General features: G+C 47.4%; 1 protein-coding gene across 1 annotated transcript in view; it reads left to right on the plus strand.

Moving 5' to 3' along the window:
• The first annotated feature begins 2889 nt into the window (after window positions 1–2889).
• LOC128702501 (proteoglycan 4) overlaps window positions 2890–13882 on the plus strand; it is a 65024-nt gene continuing 54031 nt past the window's right edge. The window contains exons 1-2 of the mRNA XM_070105411.1: window positions 2890–3432; window positions 3787–4197. Coding sequence (XP_069961512.1) covers window positions 2890–3432; window positions 3787–4197 — 954 coding nt within the window. The remainder of the gene's footprint in view (window positions 3433–3786; window positions 4198–13882) is intronic.

Here is a 13882-nt window from a genome sequence, read left to right on the forward strand (position 1 = left end):
TGGCTTACCGAAGGGCAGACGCGAGCGTCGGCGAACCCTCCTCCAGGCAAAACGTGCATCCTGGGCTTTATTCTGTTCTTCTCTTTCTTTTCATACCTCTGCCAGTCAGGCATGGGGTTTCTTCCACTCCATGTTGGGATCACGTTCTGTAAGTACTTTTCCCCTGCTGGGGGAAGGAGCGACTCCACTCTTACCCCAGGACAAGGCTGAGACATTTGCAAATTTCTTCAGTCCTATGTTTTCTCCTCCTCCTCCTCTACCCTCTAAGATGATCAAATTGGGCCCTTTGCCACCTGCTGTGCCCGAGGTTCACTGCCAGGTGTTGGCATCTCCCTTTAGCTCCCATGAACTGCAGCGGGCACTTTCCCAACTTTCTTCCCGCTCTTCTCCAGGGGAGGACAACTTACCCTATTCATTCATACTACATCTACCTCCCTCCTGTACAGAAGCTATGCTGGAGGTTTCCAATACCAGCTGTCCAATACAGGTGTCTTCCCTGATATGTGGAAACACTCTCTTCTGGTTCCGATTCAAAAGCTGGGCAAGGATAATACCCAACCGAGCTCTTACCGGCCCATTGCTCTACTGCCCTGCTTGGGTAAGGTGCTGGAACGACTGGTGGCTACTCATCTCTCTTGGTGGATTGAGGAACATGGCCTCCTGCCTGAAAACCAGAGTGGCTTCCGAGAGGGTCGATCCACCCTCGACCCTTTGCTTCAATTTACACAGCTTGTGCACACTTCATTTGAATGTCGGGAGTTCCTTTTAGCTGCATTTTTGGACCTATGCAGAGCATTTGACTCTGCATCACACACAGCGATTGTTTTCAAGTTGGCCTGCATGGGGCTGACAGGAGCTCCCCTCTGCTGGATGCGCAACTTTTTGCAAGGGAGGACCTTTCGTGTAGCAGTGGGTGGCGCTTTGTCCTCACCCTGTCCTGTATACCAGGGAGTGCCCCAGGGATCTGTTCTTAGCCCACTCCTTTTCTCCGTCTTATTGTCAGATCTCCCTTCCATCTAGGGAGTACATACTCTGGCATATGCGGATGATGTGGCCCTTATGTGCAGTGCCCCAGCTTTACTGACAGCACAGGAAACACTTCAGGGTGCCCTGCAATGCATAACATCATGGGCCACCACCTGGGATTTGGAGGTTAGTAACACTAAGTCCAAGCTCATATGCTTCACTAGACGCTGACTCCCCACTCTTCCATCAGTCTCATTGAATCAGACGCCAATCCCTTTGGTCTCTTCTCATCGTTGGTTGGGAGTCACCTTAGATGCACCATTCTTGACATGGAAGAAACACATAGCAGCCCTCCACCTCTCATGTGCATATCGCATTGCACTTATGCGCCGATCTCTGGCACCAAGTGGGGGCGGATCGAGACTTTCTCCATAAGTTCTATATAGCTATGGTTTGCAGCAAGCTCACTTATGTGAGTGAGGTGTATGGCTCGGCTTCTTCCTCCTCTCTTCATCACTTAGACATTCTCCAGAATTCAGCCATTCGTAATATGCTGGGGGCATTCCTTTCCACCCCTATCGCAGCCTTAGAGGCAGAGTCGGGGATAGCCCCTCTCTCGTCGGTGAGGACAGCGAGGAACTGTTTACGACTCCATTATATGGCCTCTCTGCCTTGTACTCACCTCTGTTGCCTCTCTTCACAGATGTGGGAGACAGCCTCTGTCCCCCCACGTTTGGTTCAGCCTTCCTTTGTAGCCAGGGCCCAGCATTCTCTGACCTGCCTTACTCTTCCTGCACTTGTGGTGACTCCCTCCCCTCTCAACTCTCTGGCACCCCCCTGGCTGGACCTGACACGATACATCCACCTGGATTGGCATTACAGGAACAGGGAACCCCCTCAGTTAGTTGCATTTCTGTGTGAAGAGTTTCGCTCTGTTACATATGGCTCTTCATTCTCCATCTACACGGATGGCTCGGCACGGTCCTCCCCCCCTTCTACATCATCTGCGGCCTTCTTCGCTAATCTCTCCCTGTGTCAAACATGGCGGTTGGACCCTGCTCATTCTGTTCTGGCAGGGGAGCTCTTAGCCATTCACCAGGCTCTGGCTTTTGTCCTAGATCACATTCCCCCACAACCACTGGTCCTCTTCTCTGATTCCCAATCTTCCCTGGCACTTCTTCACTTTTGTTTGTTGTGCTCTGCCCATCCAAGATCACTGCGCGTCCTCGTTCACCAGACACAATCTCTCCTCCTGCGCTTCTTGCGGAGCCCAGGTTGGAGGATCTCCCTTCAGTGGGTTCCCGCCCATGTTGGAATCTGGGGAAATGAAGTGGCAGATCGGGCGGCCTCCCTCGCGCACACACTTCCTACTGTTACCCCTCTTGCCCTGGGCCATAGTGATTTCACAAGGGCTGACTGGAAGGAAATCCGTCATCAGTGGCAAGAGGGCCTTGCACACTCCCTCTCTTGTTCGGCGTTGGGCTCTGTCCAAACTTTTAATGGCCCATGCCCTTGGGCTCGCCATCCCAACCGCTCGGTGGACATTGTACTGACTCGTCTTCGAGTCGGGCACTCGCGACTGGCGGCTCATCTATATCGCCTTCGGATGATGGACTCTCCGTACTGCCAGTGGTGTCCCTCACAGCCTGAGACAGTGGAACACTTCCTGCTGTTGTGCCCACGTTATCACTCTGCACGGACTACTCTCCGCGAGGCCTTGCGTACACTTGGGGTGCACACTTTCACTCTACCTGTCCTCCTCAACGGGGAGAGGTTTCACCCTCTGAACCGTCAGGAGATATTGGCTTGTACCTGCTCCTTCCTGCTGGCTTCAGGACGTATCAGAGACATATGATATTAGTCAAAACATTCTTCCACTATGGTTGATATTCCCTCTCCTAGCACTGGACGGCCGGGCTCGATATGGCGTATGCTGTCAGTGGCCCTGAAACCCAACACAAGCAGAACACTAAACCCAACAATAACAGTCCTCAGACCGTCACAACCACTAAACTCAACAATAACAGTCCTCAGACCGTCACAACCACTAAACCCAACAATAACAGTCCTCAGACCATCACGACCACTAAACCCAACAATAACAGTCCTCAGACCGTCACGACCACTAAACCCAGCAATAACAGTCCTCAGACCGTCACAACCACTAAACCCAACAATAACAGTCCTCAGACCGTCACAACCACTAAACCCAACAATAACAGTCCTCAGACCGTCACGAGCACTAAACCCAACAATAACAGTCCTCAGACCGTCACAACCACTAAACCCAACAATAACAGTCCTCAGACCGTCACGAGCACTAAACCCAACAATAACAGTCCTCAGACCGTCACAACCACTAAACCCAACAATAACAGTCCTCAGACCGTCACAACCACTAAACCCAGCAATAACAGTCCTCAGACCGTCACAACCACTAAACCCAACAATAACAGTCCTCAGACCGTCACTAAACCCAACAATAACAGTCCTCACCGTCACAACCACTAAACCCAACAATAACAGTCCTCAGACCGTAAACCCACAATAACAGTCCTCAGACCGTCACAACCACTAAACCCAACAATAACAGTCCTCAGACCATCACAACCACTAAACCCAACAATAACAGTCCTCAGACTGTCACAACCACTAAACCCAACAATAACAGTCCTCAGACCATCACAACCACTAAACCCAACAATAACAGTCCTCAGACCGTCACAACCACTAAACCCAACAATAACAGTCCTCAGACCATCACAACCACTAAACCCAACAATAACAGTCCTCAGAGACCACTAAACCCAACAATAACAGTCCTCAGACCTCACAACCACTAAACCCAACAATAACAGTCCTCAGACCGTCACAACCACTAAACCCAACAATAACAGTCCTCAGACCATCACAACCACTAAACCCAACAATAACAGTCCTCAGACCGTCACAACCACTAAACCCAACAATAACAGTCCTCAGACCGTCACAACCACTAAACCCAACAATAACAGTCCTCAGACCATCACAACCACTAAACCCAACAATAACAGTCCTCAGACCATCACAACCACTAAACCCAACAATAACAGTCCTCAGACCGTCACAACCACTAAACCCAACAAAAACAATCCTCAGACCGTCACAACCACTAAACCCAACAATAACAATCCTCAGACCGTCACAACAATAACAGTTATTACAGCTGTTATCAGAACAACAGTGACGGAGGTTAGTGATCCAGGATATCCTGGAGGGTTAGTGATCCAGGATAACCTGGAGGGTTAGTGATCCAGGATAACCTGGAGGGTTAGTGATCCAGGATAACCTGCAGGGTTAGTGATCCAGGATAACCTGGACGGTTAGTGATCCAGGATAACCTGCAGGGTTAGTGATCCAGGATAACCTGGAGGGTTAGTGATCCAGGATAACCTGGAGGGTTAGTGATCCAGGATAACCTGGAGGGTTAGTGATCCAGGATAACCTGCAGGGTTAGTGATCCAGGATAACCTGGACGGTTAGTGATCCAGGATAACCTGCAGGGTTAGTGATCCAGGATAACCTGGAGGGTTAGTGATCCAGGATAACCTGGACGGTTAGTGATCCAGGATAACCTGGAGGGTTAGTGATCCAGGATAACCTGGAGGGTTAGTGATCCAGGATAACCTGGAGGGTTAGTGATCCAGGATAACCTGGAGGGTTAGTGATCCAGGATAACCTGCTGGGTTAGTGATCCAGGATAACCTGGAGGGTTAGTGATCCAGGATAACCTGGAGGGTTAGTGATCCAGGATAACCTGGAGGGTTAGTGATCCAGGATAACCTGGAGGGTTAGTGATCCAGGATAACCTGGAGGGTTAGTGATCCAGGATAACCTGGAGGGTTAGTGATCCAGGATAACCTGGAGGGTTAGTGATCCAGGATAACCTGGAGGGTTAGTGATCCAGGATAACCTGGAGGGTTAGTGATCCAGGATAACCTGGAGGGTTAGTGATCCAGGATAACCTGGAGGGTTAGTGATCCAGGATAACCTGGAGGGTTAGTGATCCAGGATAACCTGGAGGGTTAGTGATCCAGGATAACCTGGAGGGTTAGTGATCCAGGATAACCTGGAGGGTTAGTGATCCAGGATAACCTGGAGGGTTAGTGATCCAGGATAACCTGGAGGGTTAGTGATCCAGGATAACCTGGAGGGTTAGTGATCCAGGATAACCTGGAGGGTTAGTGATCCAGGATAACCTGGAGGGTTAGTGATCCAGGATAACCTGGAGGGTTAGTGATCCAGGATAACCTGGAGGGTTAGTGATCCAGGATAACCTGGAGGGTTAGTGATCCAGGATAACCTGGAGGGTTAGTGATCCAGGATAACCTGGAGGGTTAGTGATCCAGGATAACCTGGAGGGTTAGTGATCCAGGATAACCTGGAGGGTTAGTGATCCAGGATAACCTGGAGGGTTAGTGATCCAGGATAACCTGGAGGGTTAGTGATCCAGGATAACCTGGAGGGTTAGTGATCCAGGATAACCTGGAGGGTTAGTGATCCAGGATAACCTGGAGGGTTAGTGATCCAGGATAACCTGGAGGGTTAGTGATCCAGGATAACCTGGAGGGTTAGTGATCCAGGATAACCTGGAGGGTTAGTGATCCAGGATAACCTGGAGGGTTAGTGATCCAGGATAACCTGGAGGGTTAGTGATCCAGGATAACCTGGAGGGTTAGTGATCCAGGATAACCTGCAGGGTTAGTGATCCAGGATAACCTGGAGGGTTAGTGATCCAGGATAACCTGGAGGGTTAGTGATCCAGGATAACCTGGAGGGTTAGTGATCCAGGATAACCTGGAGGGTTAGTGATCCAGGATAACCTGGAGGGTTAGTGATCCAGGATAACCTGGAGGGTTAGTGATCCAGGATAACCTGGAGGGTTAGTGATCCAGGATAACCTGGAGGGTTAGTGATCCAGGATAACCTGGAGGGTTAGTGATCCAGGATAACCTGGAGGGTTAGTGATCCAGGATAACCTGGAGGGTTAGTGATCCAGGATAACCTGGAGGGTTAGTGATCCAGGATAACCTGGAGGGTTAGTGATCCAGGATAACCTGGAGGGTTAGTGATCCAGGATAACCTGGAGGGTTAGTGATCCAGGATAACCTGGAGGGTTAGTGATCCAGGATAACCTGGAGGGTTAGTGATCCAGGATAACCTGCAGGGTTAGTGATCCAGGATAACCTGGAGGGTTAGTGATCCAGGATAACCTGGAGGGTTAGTGATCCAGGATAACCTGGAGGGTTAGTGATCCAGGATAACCTGGAGGGTTAGTGATCCAGGATAACCTGCAGGGTTAGTGATCCAGGATAACCTGGAGGGTTAGTGATCCAGGATAACCTGGAGGGTTAGTGATCCAGGATAACCTGCAGGGTTAGTGATCCAGGATAACCTGCAGGGTTAGTGATCCAGGATAACCTGGAGGGTTAGTGATCCAGGATAACCTGCAGGGTTAGTGATCCAGGATAACCTGCAGGGTTAGTGATCCAGGATAACCTGCAGGGTTAGTGATCCAGGATAACCTGCTGGGTTAGTGATCCAGGATAACCTGGAGGGTTAGTGATCCAGGATAACCTGCTGGGTTAGTGATCCAGGATAACCTGCAGGGTTAGTGATCCAGGATAACCTGGAGGGTTAGTGATCCAGGATAACCTGGAGGGTTAGTGATCCAGGATAACCTGCAGGGTTAGTGATCCAGGATAACCTGGAGGGTTAGTGATCCAGGATAACCTGGAGGGTTAGTGATCCAGGATAACCTGCAGGGTTAGTGATCCAGGATAACCTGGAGGGTTAGTGATCCAGGATAACCTGGAGGGTTAGTGATCCAGGATAACCTGCAGGGTTAGTGATCCAGGATAACCTGCAGGGTTAGTGATCCAGGATAACCTGGAGGGTTAGTGATCCAGGATAACCTGCAGGGTTAGTGATCCAGGATAACCTGCAGGGTTAGTGATCCAGGATAACCTGCAGGGTTAGTGATCCAGGATAACCTGGAGGGTTAGTGATCCAGGATAACCTGGAGGGTTAGTGATCCAGGATAACCTGGAGGGTTAGTGATCCAGGATAACCTGGAGGGTTAGTGATCCAGGATAACCTGGAGGGTTAGTGATCCAGGATAACCTGGAGGGTTAGTGATCCAGGATAACCTGGAGGGTTAGTGATCCAGGATAACCTGCAGGGTTAGTGATCCAGGATAACCTGGAGGGTTAGTGATCCAGGATAACCTGGAGGGTTAGTGATCCAGGATAACCTGCAGGGTTAGTGATCCAGGATAACCTGCAGGGTTAGTGATCCAGGATAACCTGCTGGGTTAGTGATCCAGGATAACCTGGAGGGTTAGTGATCCAGGATAACCTGCAGGGTTAGTGATCCAGGATAACCTGCAGGGTTAGTGATCCAGGATAACCTGCAGGGTTAGTGATCCAGGATAACCTGGAGGGTTAGTGATCCAGGATAACCTGCAGGGTTAGTGATCCAGGATAACCTGGAGGGTTAGTGATCCAGGATAACCTGGAGGGTTAGTGATCCAGGATAACCTGGAGGGTTAGTGATCCAGGATAACCTGGAGGGTTAGATCCAGGATAACCTGGAGGGTTAGTGATCCAGGATAACCTGGAGGGTTAGTGATCCAGGATAACCTAGGGTTAGTGATCCAGGATAACCTGGAGGGTTAGTGATCCAGGATAACCTGCAGGGTTAGTGATCCAGGATAACCTGCAGGGTTAGTGATCCAGGATAACCTGCAGGGTTAGTGATCCAGGATAACCTGCAGGGTTAGTGATCCAGGATAACCTGGAGGGTTAGTGATCCAGGATAACCTGCAGGGTTAGTGATCCAGGATAACCTGGAGGGTTAGTGATCCAGGATAACCTGGAGGGTTAGTGATCCAGGATAACCTGGAGGGTTAGTGATCCAGGATAACCTGGAGGGTTAGTGATCCAGGATAACCTGGAGGGTTAGTGATCCAGGATAACCTGGAGGGTTAGTGATCCAGGATAACCTGGAGGGTTAGTGATCCAGGATAACCTGCAGGGTTAGTGATCCAGGATAACCTGGAGGGTTAGTGATCCAGGATAACCTGGAGGGTTAGTGATCCAGGATAACCTGGAGGGTTAGTGATCCAGGATAACCTGGAGGGTTAGTGATCCAGGATAACCTGGAGGGTTAGTGATCCAGGATAACCTGGAGGGTTAGTGATCCAGGATAACCTGGAGGGTTAGTGATCCAGGATAACCTGGAGGGTTAGTGATCCAGGATAACCTGGAGGGTTAGTGATCCAGGATAACCTGGAGGGTTAGTGATCCAGGATAACCTGGAGGGTTAGTGATTCAGGATAACCTACAGGGTTAGTGATCCAGGATAACCTGGAGGGTTAGTGATCCAGGATAACCTATAGGGTTAGTGATCCAGGATAACCTGGAGGGTTAGTGATCCAGGATAACCTGGAGGGTTAGTGATCCAGGATAACCTGGAGGGTTAGTGATCCAGGATAACCTGGAGGGTTAGTGATCCAGGATAACCTGGAGGGTTAGTGATCCAGGATAACCTGGAGGGTTAGTGATCCAGGATAACCTGGAGGGTTAGTGATCCAGGATAACCTGGAGGGTTAGTGATCCAGGATAACCTGGAGGGTTAGTGATCCAGGATAACCTGGAGGGTTAGTGATCCAGGATAACCTGGAGGGTTAGTGATCCAGGATAACCTGGAGGGTTAGTGATCCAGGATAACCTGGAGGGTTAGTGATCCAGGATAACCTGGAGGGTTAGTGATCCAGGATAACCTGGAGGGTTAGTGATCCAGGATAACCTGGAGGGTTAGTGATCCAGGATAACCTGGAGGGTTAGTGATCCAGGATAACCTGGAGGGTTAGTGATCCAGGATAACCTGGAGGGTTAGTGATCCAGGATAACCTGGAGGGTTAGTGATCCAGGATAACCTGGAGGGTTAGTGATCCAGGATAACCTGGAGGGTTAGTGATCCAGGATAACCTGGAGGGTTAGTGATCCAGGATAACCTGCAGGGTTAGTGATCCAGGATAACCTGCATGGTTAGTGATCCAGGATAACCTGCAGGGTTAGTGATCCAGGATAACCTGCATGGTTAGTGATCCAGGATAACCTGCAGGGTTAGTGATCCAGGATAACCTGGAGGGTTAGTGATCCAGGATAACCTGGAGGGTTAGTGATCCAGGATAACCTGGAGGGTTAGTGATCCAGGATAACCTGCAGGGTTAGTGATCCAGGATAACCTGCAGGGTTAATGATCCAGGATAACCTGCAGGGTTAGTGATCCAGGATAACCTGGAGGGTTAGTGATCCAGGATAACCTGGAGGGTTAGTGATCCAGGATAACCTGCAGGGTTAGTGATCCAGGATAACCTGCAGGGTTTCCAGGATAACCTACAGGGTTAGTGATCCAGGATAACCTGGAGGGTTAGTGATTCAGGATAACCTACAGGGTTAGTGATCCAGGATAACCTGGAGGGTTAGTGATCCAGGATAACCTGGAGGGTTAGTGATCCAGGATAACCTGGAGGGTTAGTGATTCAGGATAACCTACAGGGTTAGTGATCCAGGATAACCTGGAGGGTTAGTGATCCAGGATAACCTGGAGGGTTAGTGATCCAGGATAACCTGGAGGGTTAGTGATCCAGGATAACCTGGAGGGTTAGTGATCCAGGATAACCTGCAGGGTTAGTGATCCAGGATAACCTGCATGGTTAGTGATCCAGGATAACCTGCAGGGTTAGTGATCCAGGATAACCTGGAGGGTTAGTGATCCAGGATAACCTGGAGGGTTAGTGATCCAGGATAACCTGGAGGGTTAGTGATCCAGGATAACCTGGAGGGTTAGTGATCCAGGATAACCTGGAGGGTTAGTGATCCAGGATAACCTGGAGGGTTAGTGATCCAGGATAACCTGGAGGGTTAGTGATCCAGGATAACCTGGAGGGTTAGTGATCCAGGATAACCTGGAGGGTTAGTGATCCAGGATAACCTGGAGGGTTAGTGATCCAGGATAACCTGGAGGGTTAGTGATCCAGGATAACCTGCAGGGTTAGTGATCCAGGATAACCTGCAGGGTTAGTGATCCAGGATAACCTGCAGGGTTAGTGATCCAGGATAACCTGGAGGGTTAGTGATCCAGGATAACCTGCAGGGTTAGTGATCCAGGATAACCTGCAGGGTTAGTGATCCAGGATAACCTGCAGGGTTAGTGATCCAGGATAACCTGCAGGGTTAGTGATCCAGGATAACCTGGAGGGTTAGTGATCCAGGATAACCTGGAGGGTTAGTGATCCAGGATAACCTGGAGGGTTAGTGATCCAGGATAACCTGGAGGGTTAGTGATCCAGGATAACCTGGAGGGTTAGTGATCCAGGCTTATTTCCTGTGTGTTTGTTTCTCAAGGATGCGACCCACACCAGTCACGTAACACCCAGGATGTGACCCACACCAGTCACCTAACACCCAGGATGTGACCCACACCAGTCACCTAACACCCAGGATGTGACCCACACCAGTCACCTAACACCCAGGATGTGACCCACACCAGTCACCTAACACCCAGGATGTGACCCACACCAGTCACCTAACACCCAGGATGTGACCCACACCAGTCACCTAACACCCAGGATGTGACCCACACCAGTCAAATAACACCCAGGATGTGACCCACACCAGTCACCTAACACCCAGGATGTGACCCACACCAGTCACGTAACACCCAGGATGTGACCCACACCAGTCACGTAACACCTAGGATGTGACCCACACCAGTCACCTAACACCCAGGATGTGACCCACACCAGTCACGTAACACCCAGGATGCGACCCACACCAGTCACCTAACACCCAGGATGCGACCCACACCAGTCACGTAACACCCAGGATGCGACCCACACCAGTCACCTAACACCCAGGATGCGACCCACGCCAGTCACGTAACACGTAGGATGCGACCCACACCAGTCACCTAACACCCACGTACCTACTTACTGCTAGGTGCTCAAAATCAAGTGTATTCTATAGGCTTTTCAATATTTATATTTTTTATTAATGCTTTGTGACCTGTACACCTTAGTTTAATAGTTTAATATGTTTATTATGCACCCCATACCCATCCTGTGGGTATTAGACAAAAGATTACAGAGGTACATAATTGGTACAGGGACTGTACCCCAGAGTTTTGATAGCTGAACAAGTTACGAAGGTAATGAACCATTCACACGTCTACACCTGATTACAATTGCAATGAGCTATTAACGCAAATACAGTGGACCCCTGCTTAACGATCACCTCCCAATGCGACCAGTTATGTAAGTGTATTTGTGTAAGTGCGTTTGTATGTGTATGTTTGGGGGTCGAAATGGACTAATCTACTTCACAATATTCCTTATGGGAACAAATTTGGTCAGTACTGGCACCTGAGCATACTTCTGGAATGAAAAAATATCGTTAACCGGGGGTCCACTGTATTAGCTTTATTTACAGGGAGCAAAGTCAGGGTAATATACCATTGTTGATAAAATACTCTGACATTTCTTGAACATTTCCGAGTGAGTTGTCTCTCAGTTCATCTGTACATAAAACAGGACGATAATAAAGTATGCTTGATTAGGGTAACTAGTGACATGGTCCTCAGACAGATAGAGAAATTAAGACCTAAGTAATCCCCAGGTCCTGATGAATTGTTTGTAGGGGTTTTAAAGGAATGTAAAGAGGAACTTAGCAAACCTTTGGCTAATCTTTTAATACCTTCAGGGTCCAGAGGCCAAATTTCAAAGTGTGCACCAGGGTCCAAGAATTTAAAAAAAAAAAATTTTGTTATTTTTCTTATGAAATGGTAGAGAATCTTTTTCTGGAGGTAATAAAACAAAAAGTATGAAATTTGACGGAAAACTGACGAAATTATGTTCCCGCGAATTTTGATGTGTCAGCAATATTTACGCATTGGCATTTTTGCCAACTTAGACTCCCATTTTAGGCCAATTACATTACTATTCCAGTCGGCCAAATTCTTAGCTATTTCACTAGTATTACTTCTATTCTATTGATTGAGCACAAGAAATCACCAAGTCAACTGTTTCAACTACAAAATAAAGTGATCGGAAATCGGTAATTTGGCCAATTTAACACAGTTTAAAATATTCCAGTTGCAAAATAGGGTCCAAAATAAACAATGCAGACATTCCTGGCACTAAACTAACATTTCTTCTGTTCATTAGTTATGTTTTCAGTCTTTACAAATGAATTCCATTTTGATTTTTTATTCACATAATGAATTTTTATTCAAACCAAAAAATAGAAGATTTACTGTTCTGCAATATTGTAATAATTGTATATATAATATCACCACATTTGTGAATGTATATTAGAACCACCAGCTGGCGTGTATTAGACGCCCGATGTCACTTGTTTACTCTTGAACATAGGCAAAAATTTAACATTTCCGCTAATTTCAGCTCAGTTTCAAGCCATTTCCAGTACTAAAACAAATCAAAATCATCTTTATTTCTGTAATATATCTATCAAAGGACACCAAGAAATCGCAAATACAACTATAAAAAGCATATGAAAAAACACTGCAAAGTCGCTGTTTTAATCGAAAATTACGGTCTCAGTTTTTCTCTCATTATGGATTATGTGCTGCAGGATTTGTTTTATGTGGTGAGCACATACCACAGATGTATTCTCTCATATCTAGGCCCATATTTACTGCTCACAGCTTATCAGAGTGAGCTGAGCCTGTGGCGTAGATCTACAGTTTGGACCCTCAACTTAAAGCCGTAGAACTATGGCACGGACCCTGTAAGGGTTAACACATCACTATAAACTGTCGTAGTGCCAGAGAAGTGGAAAATGGCAAATGTGATGCCTACCTACAAAGCATGTCCTTTGCTTCTAACTATAGTGGGAAAATTTATGGAATCAGTAATTGCTGTGGCAATTCATAGCCATCTTGAAAGGCATAAATTGATTAATGAATCTCAGCACGGTTTTACAAAGGGGCGTTCCTGTCTTAGGAATTTACTAACTTTTTGAGGAAAATTAAGTCATACACAATAGGAGGAGAAATTTTTCCTGGGTAGAGGCATAGTTGACAAATAGGCAACAGAGAGTTTGAATAAATGGGGAAAAATCAGTGTGGGGGCACGTCACAAGCGGTGTTCCACAGGGGTCAGTGTTTGGCCCGTTGTTGTTCACAATTTGCAAAAACGACATGGATGAGGGAACAAATAGTGACATAAGCAAGTTTGCCGATGACACCAAAATAGGCCATCTAATTCATTCTAATGAGGACATTAGAGCACTCCAGGAAGATTTTAATACATAGACTGATGCAGTGGTCGGAGAAGTGGCAGATGCAGTTTAACCCTTAAACGGTCCAAACAGATCGACGTTCAAATCCGTAGCGCTCCAAAAGTAAATCTACGTTTTTTTTTATATATTTTCAAATATAACAAAAAAAAATGTGTAGATAAAAGTTTTTTTACACATTTTCAAATGTAAAACATGAAAGAAGATCTACATATTTTTACATACTTAAAGATGTTGAAAAAACGTATATATACGTTTGGACCATTTAAGGGTTAATATTGACAAATGCAAAGTTCTAAGTGTTGGACAGGTAAATAACCATGCCACATATAAACTAAATAATGTAGATCTTAATACAGTGGACCCCCGCATAACGATTACCTCCGAATGCGACCAATTATGTAAGTGTATTTATGTAAGTGCGTTTGTACGTGTATGTTTGGGGGTCTGAAATGGACTAATCTACTTCACAATATTCCTTATGGGAACAAATTCGGTCAGTACTGGCACCTGAACATACTTCTGGAATGAAAAAATATCGTTAACCGGGGGTC

This window comes from Cherax quadricarinatus, chromosome 98 (genome assembly GCF_038502225.1).
Source record: "Cherax quadricarinatus isolate ZL_2023a chromosome 98, ASM3850222v1, whole genome shotgun sequence".
Lineage (NCBI taxonomy): Eukaryota > Metazoa > Arthropoda > Malacostraca > Decapoda > Parastacidae > Cherax > Cherax quadricarinatus.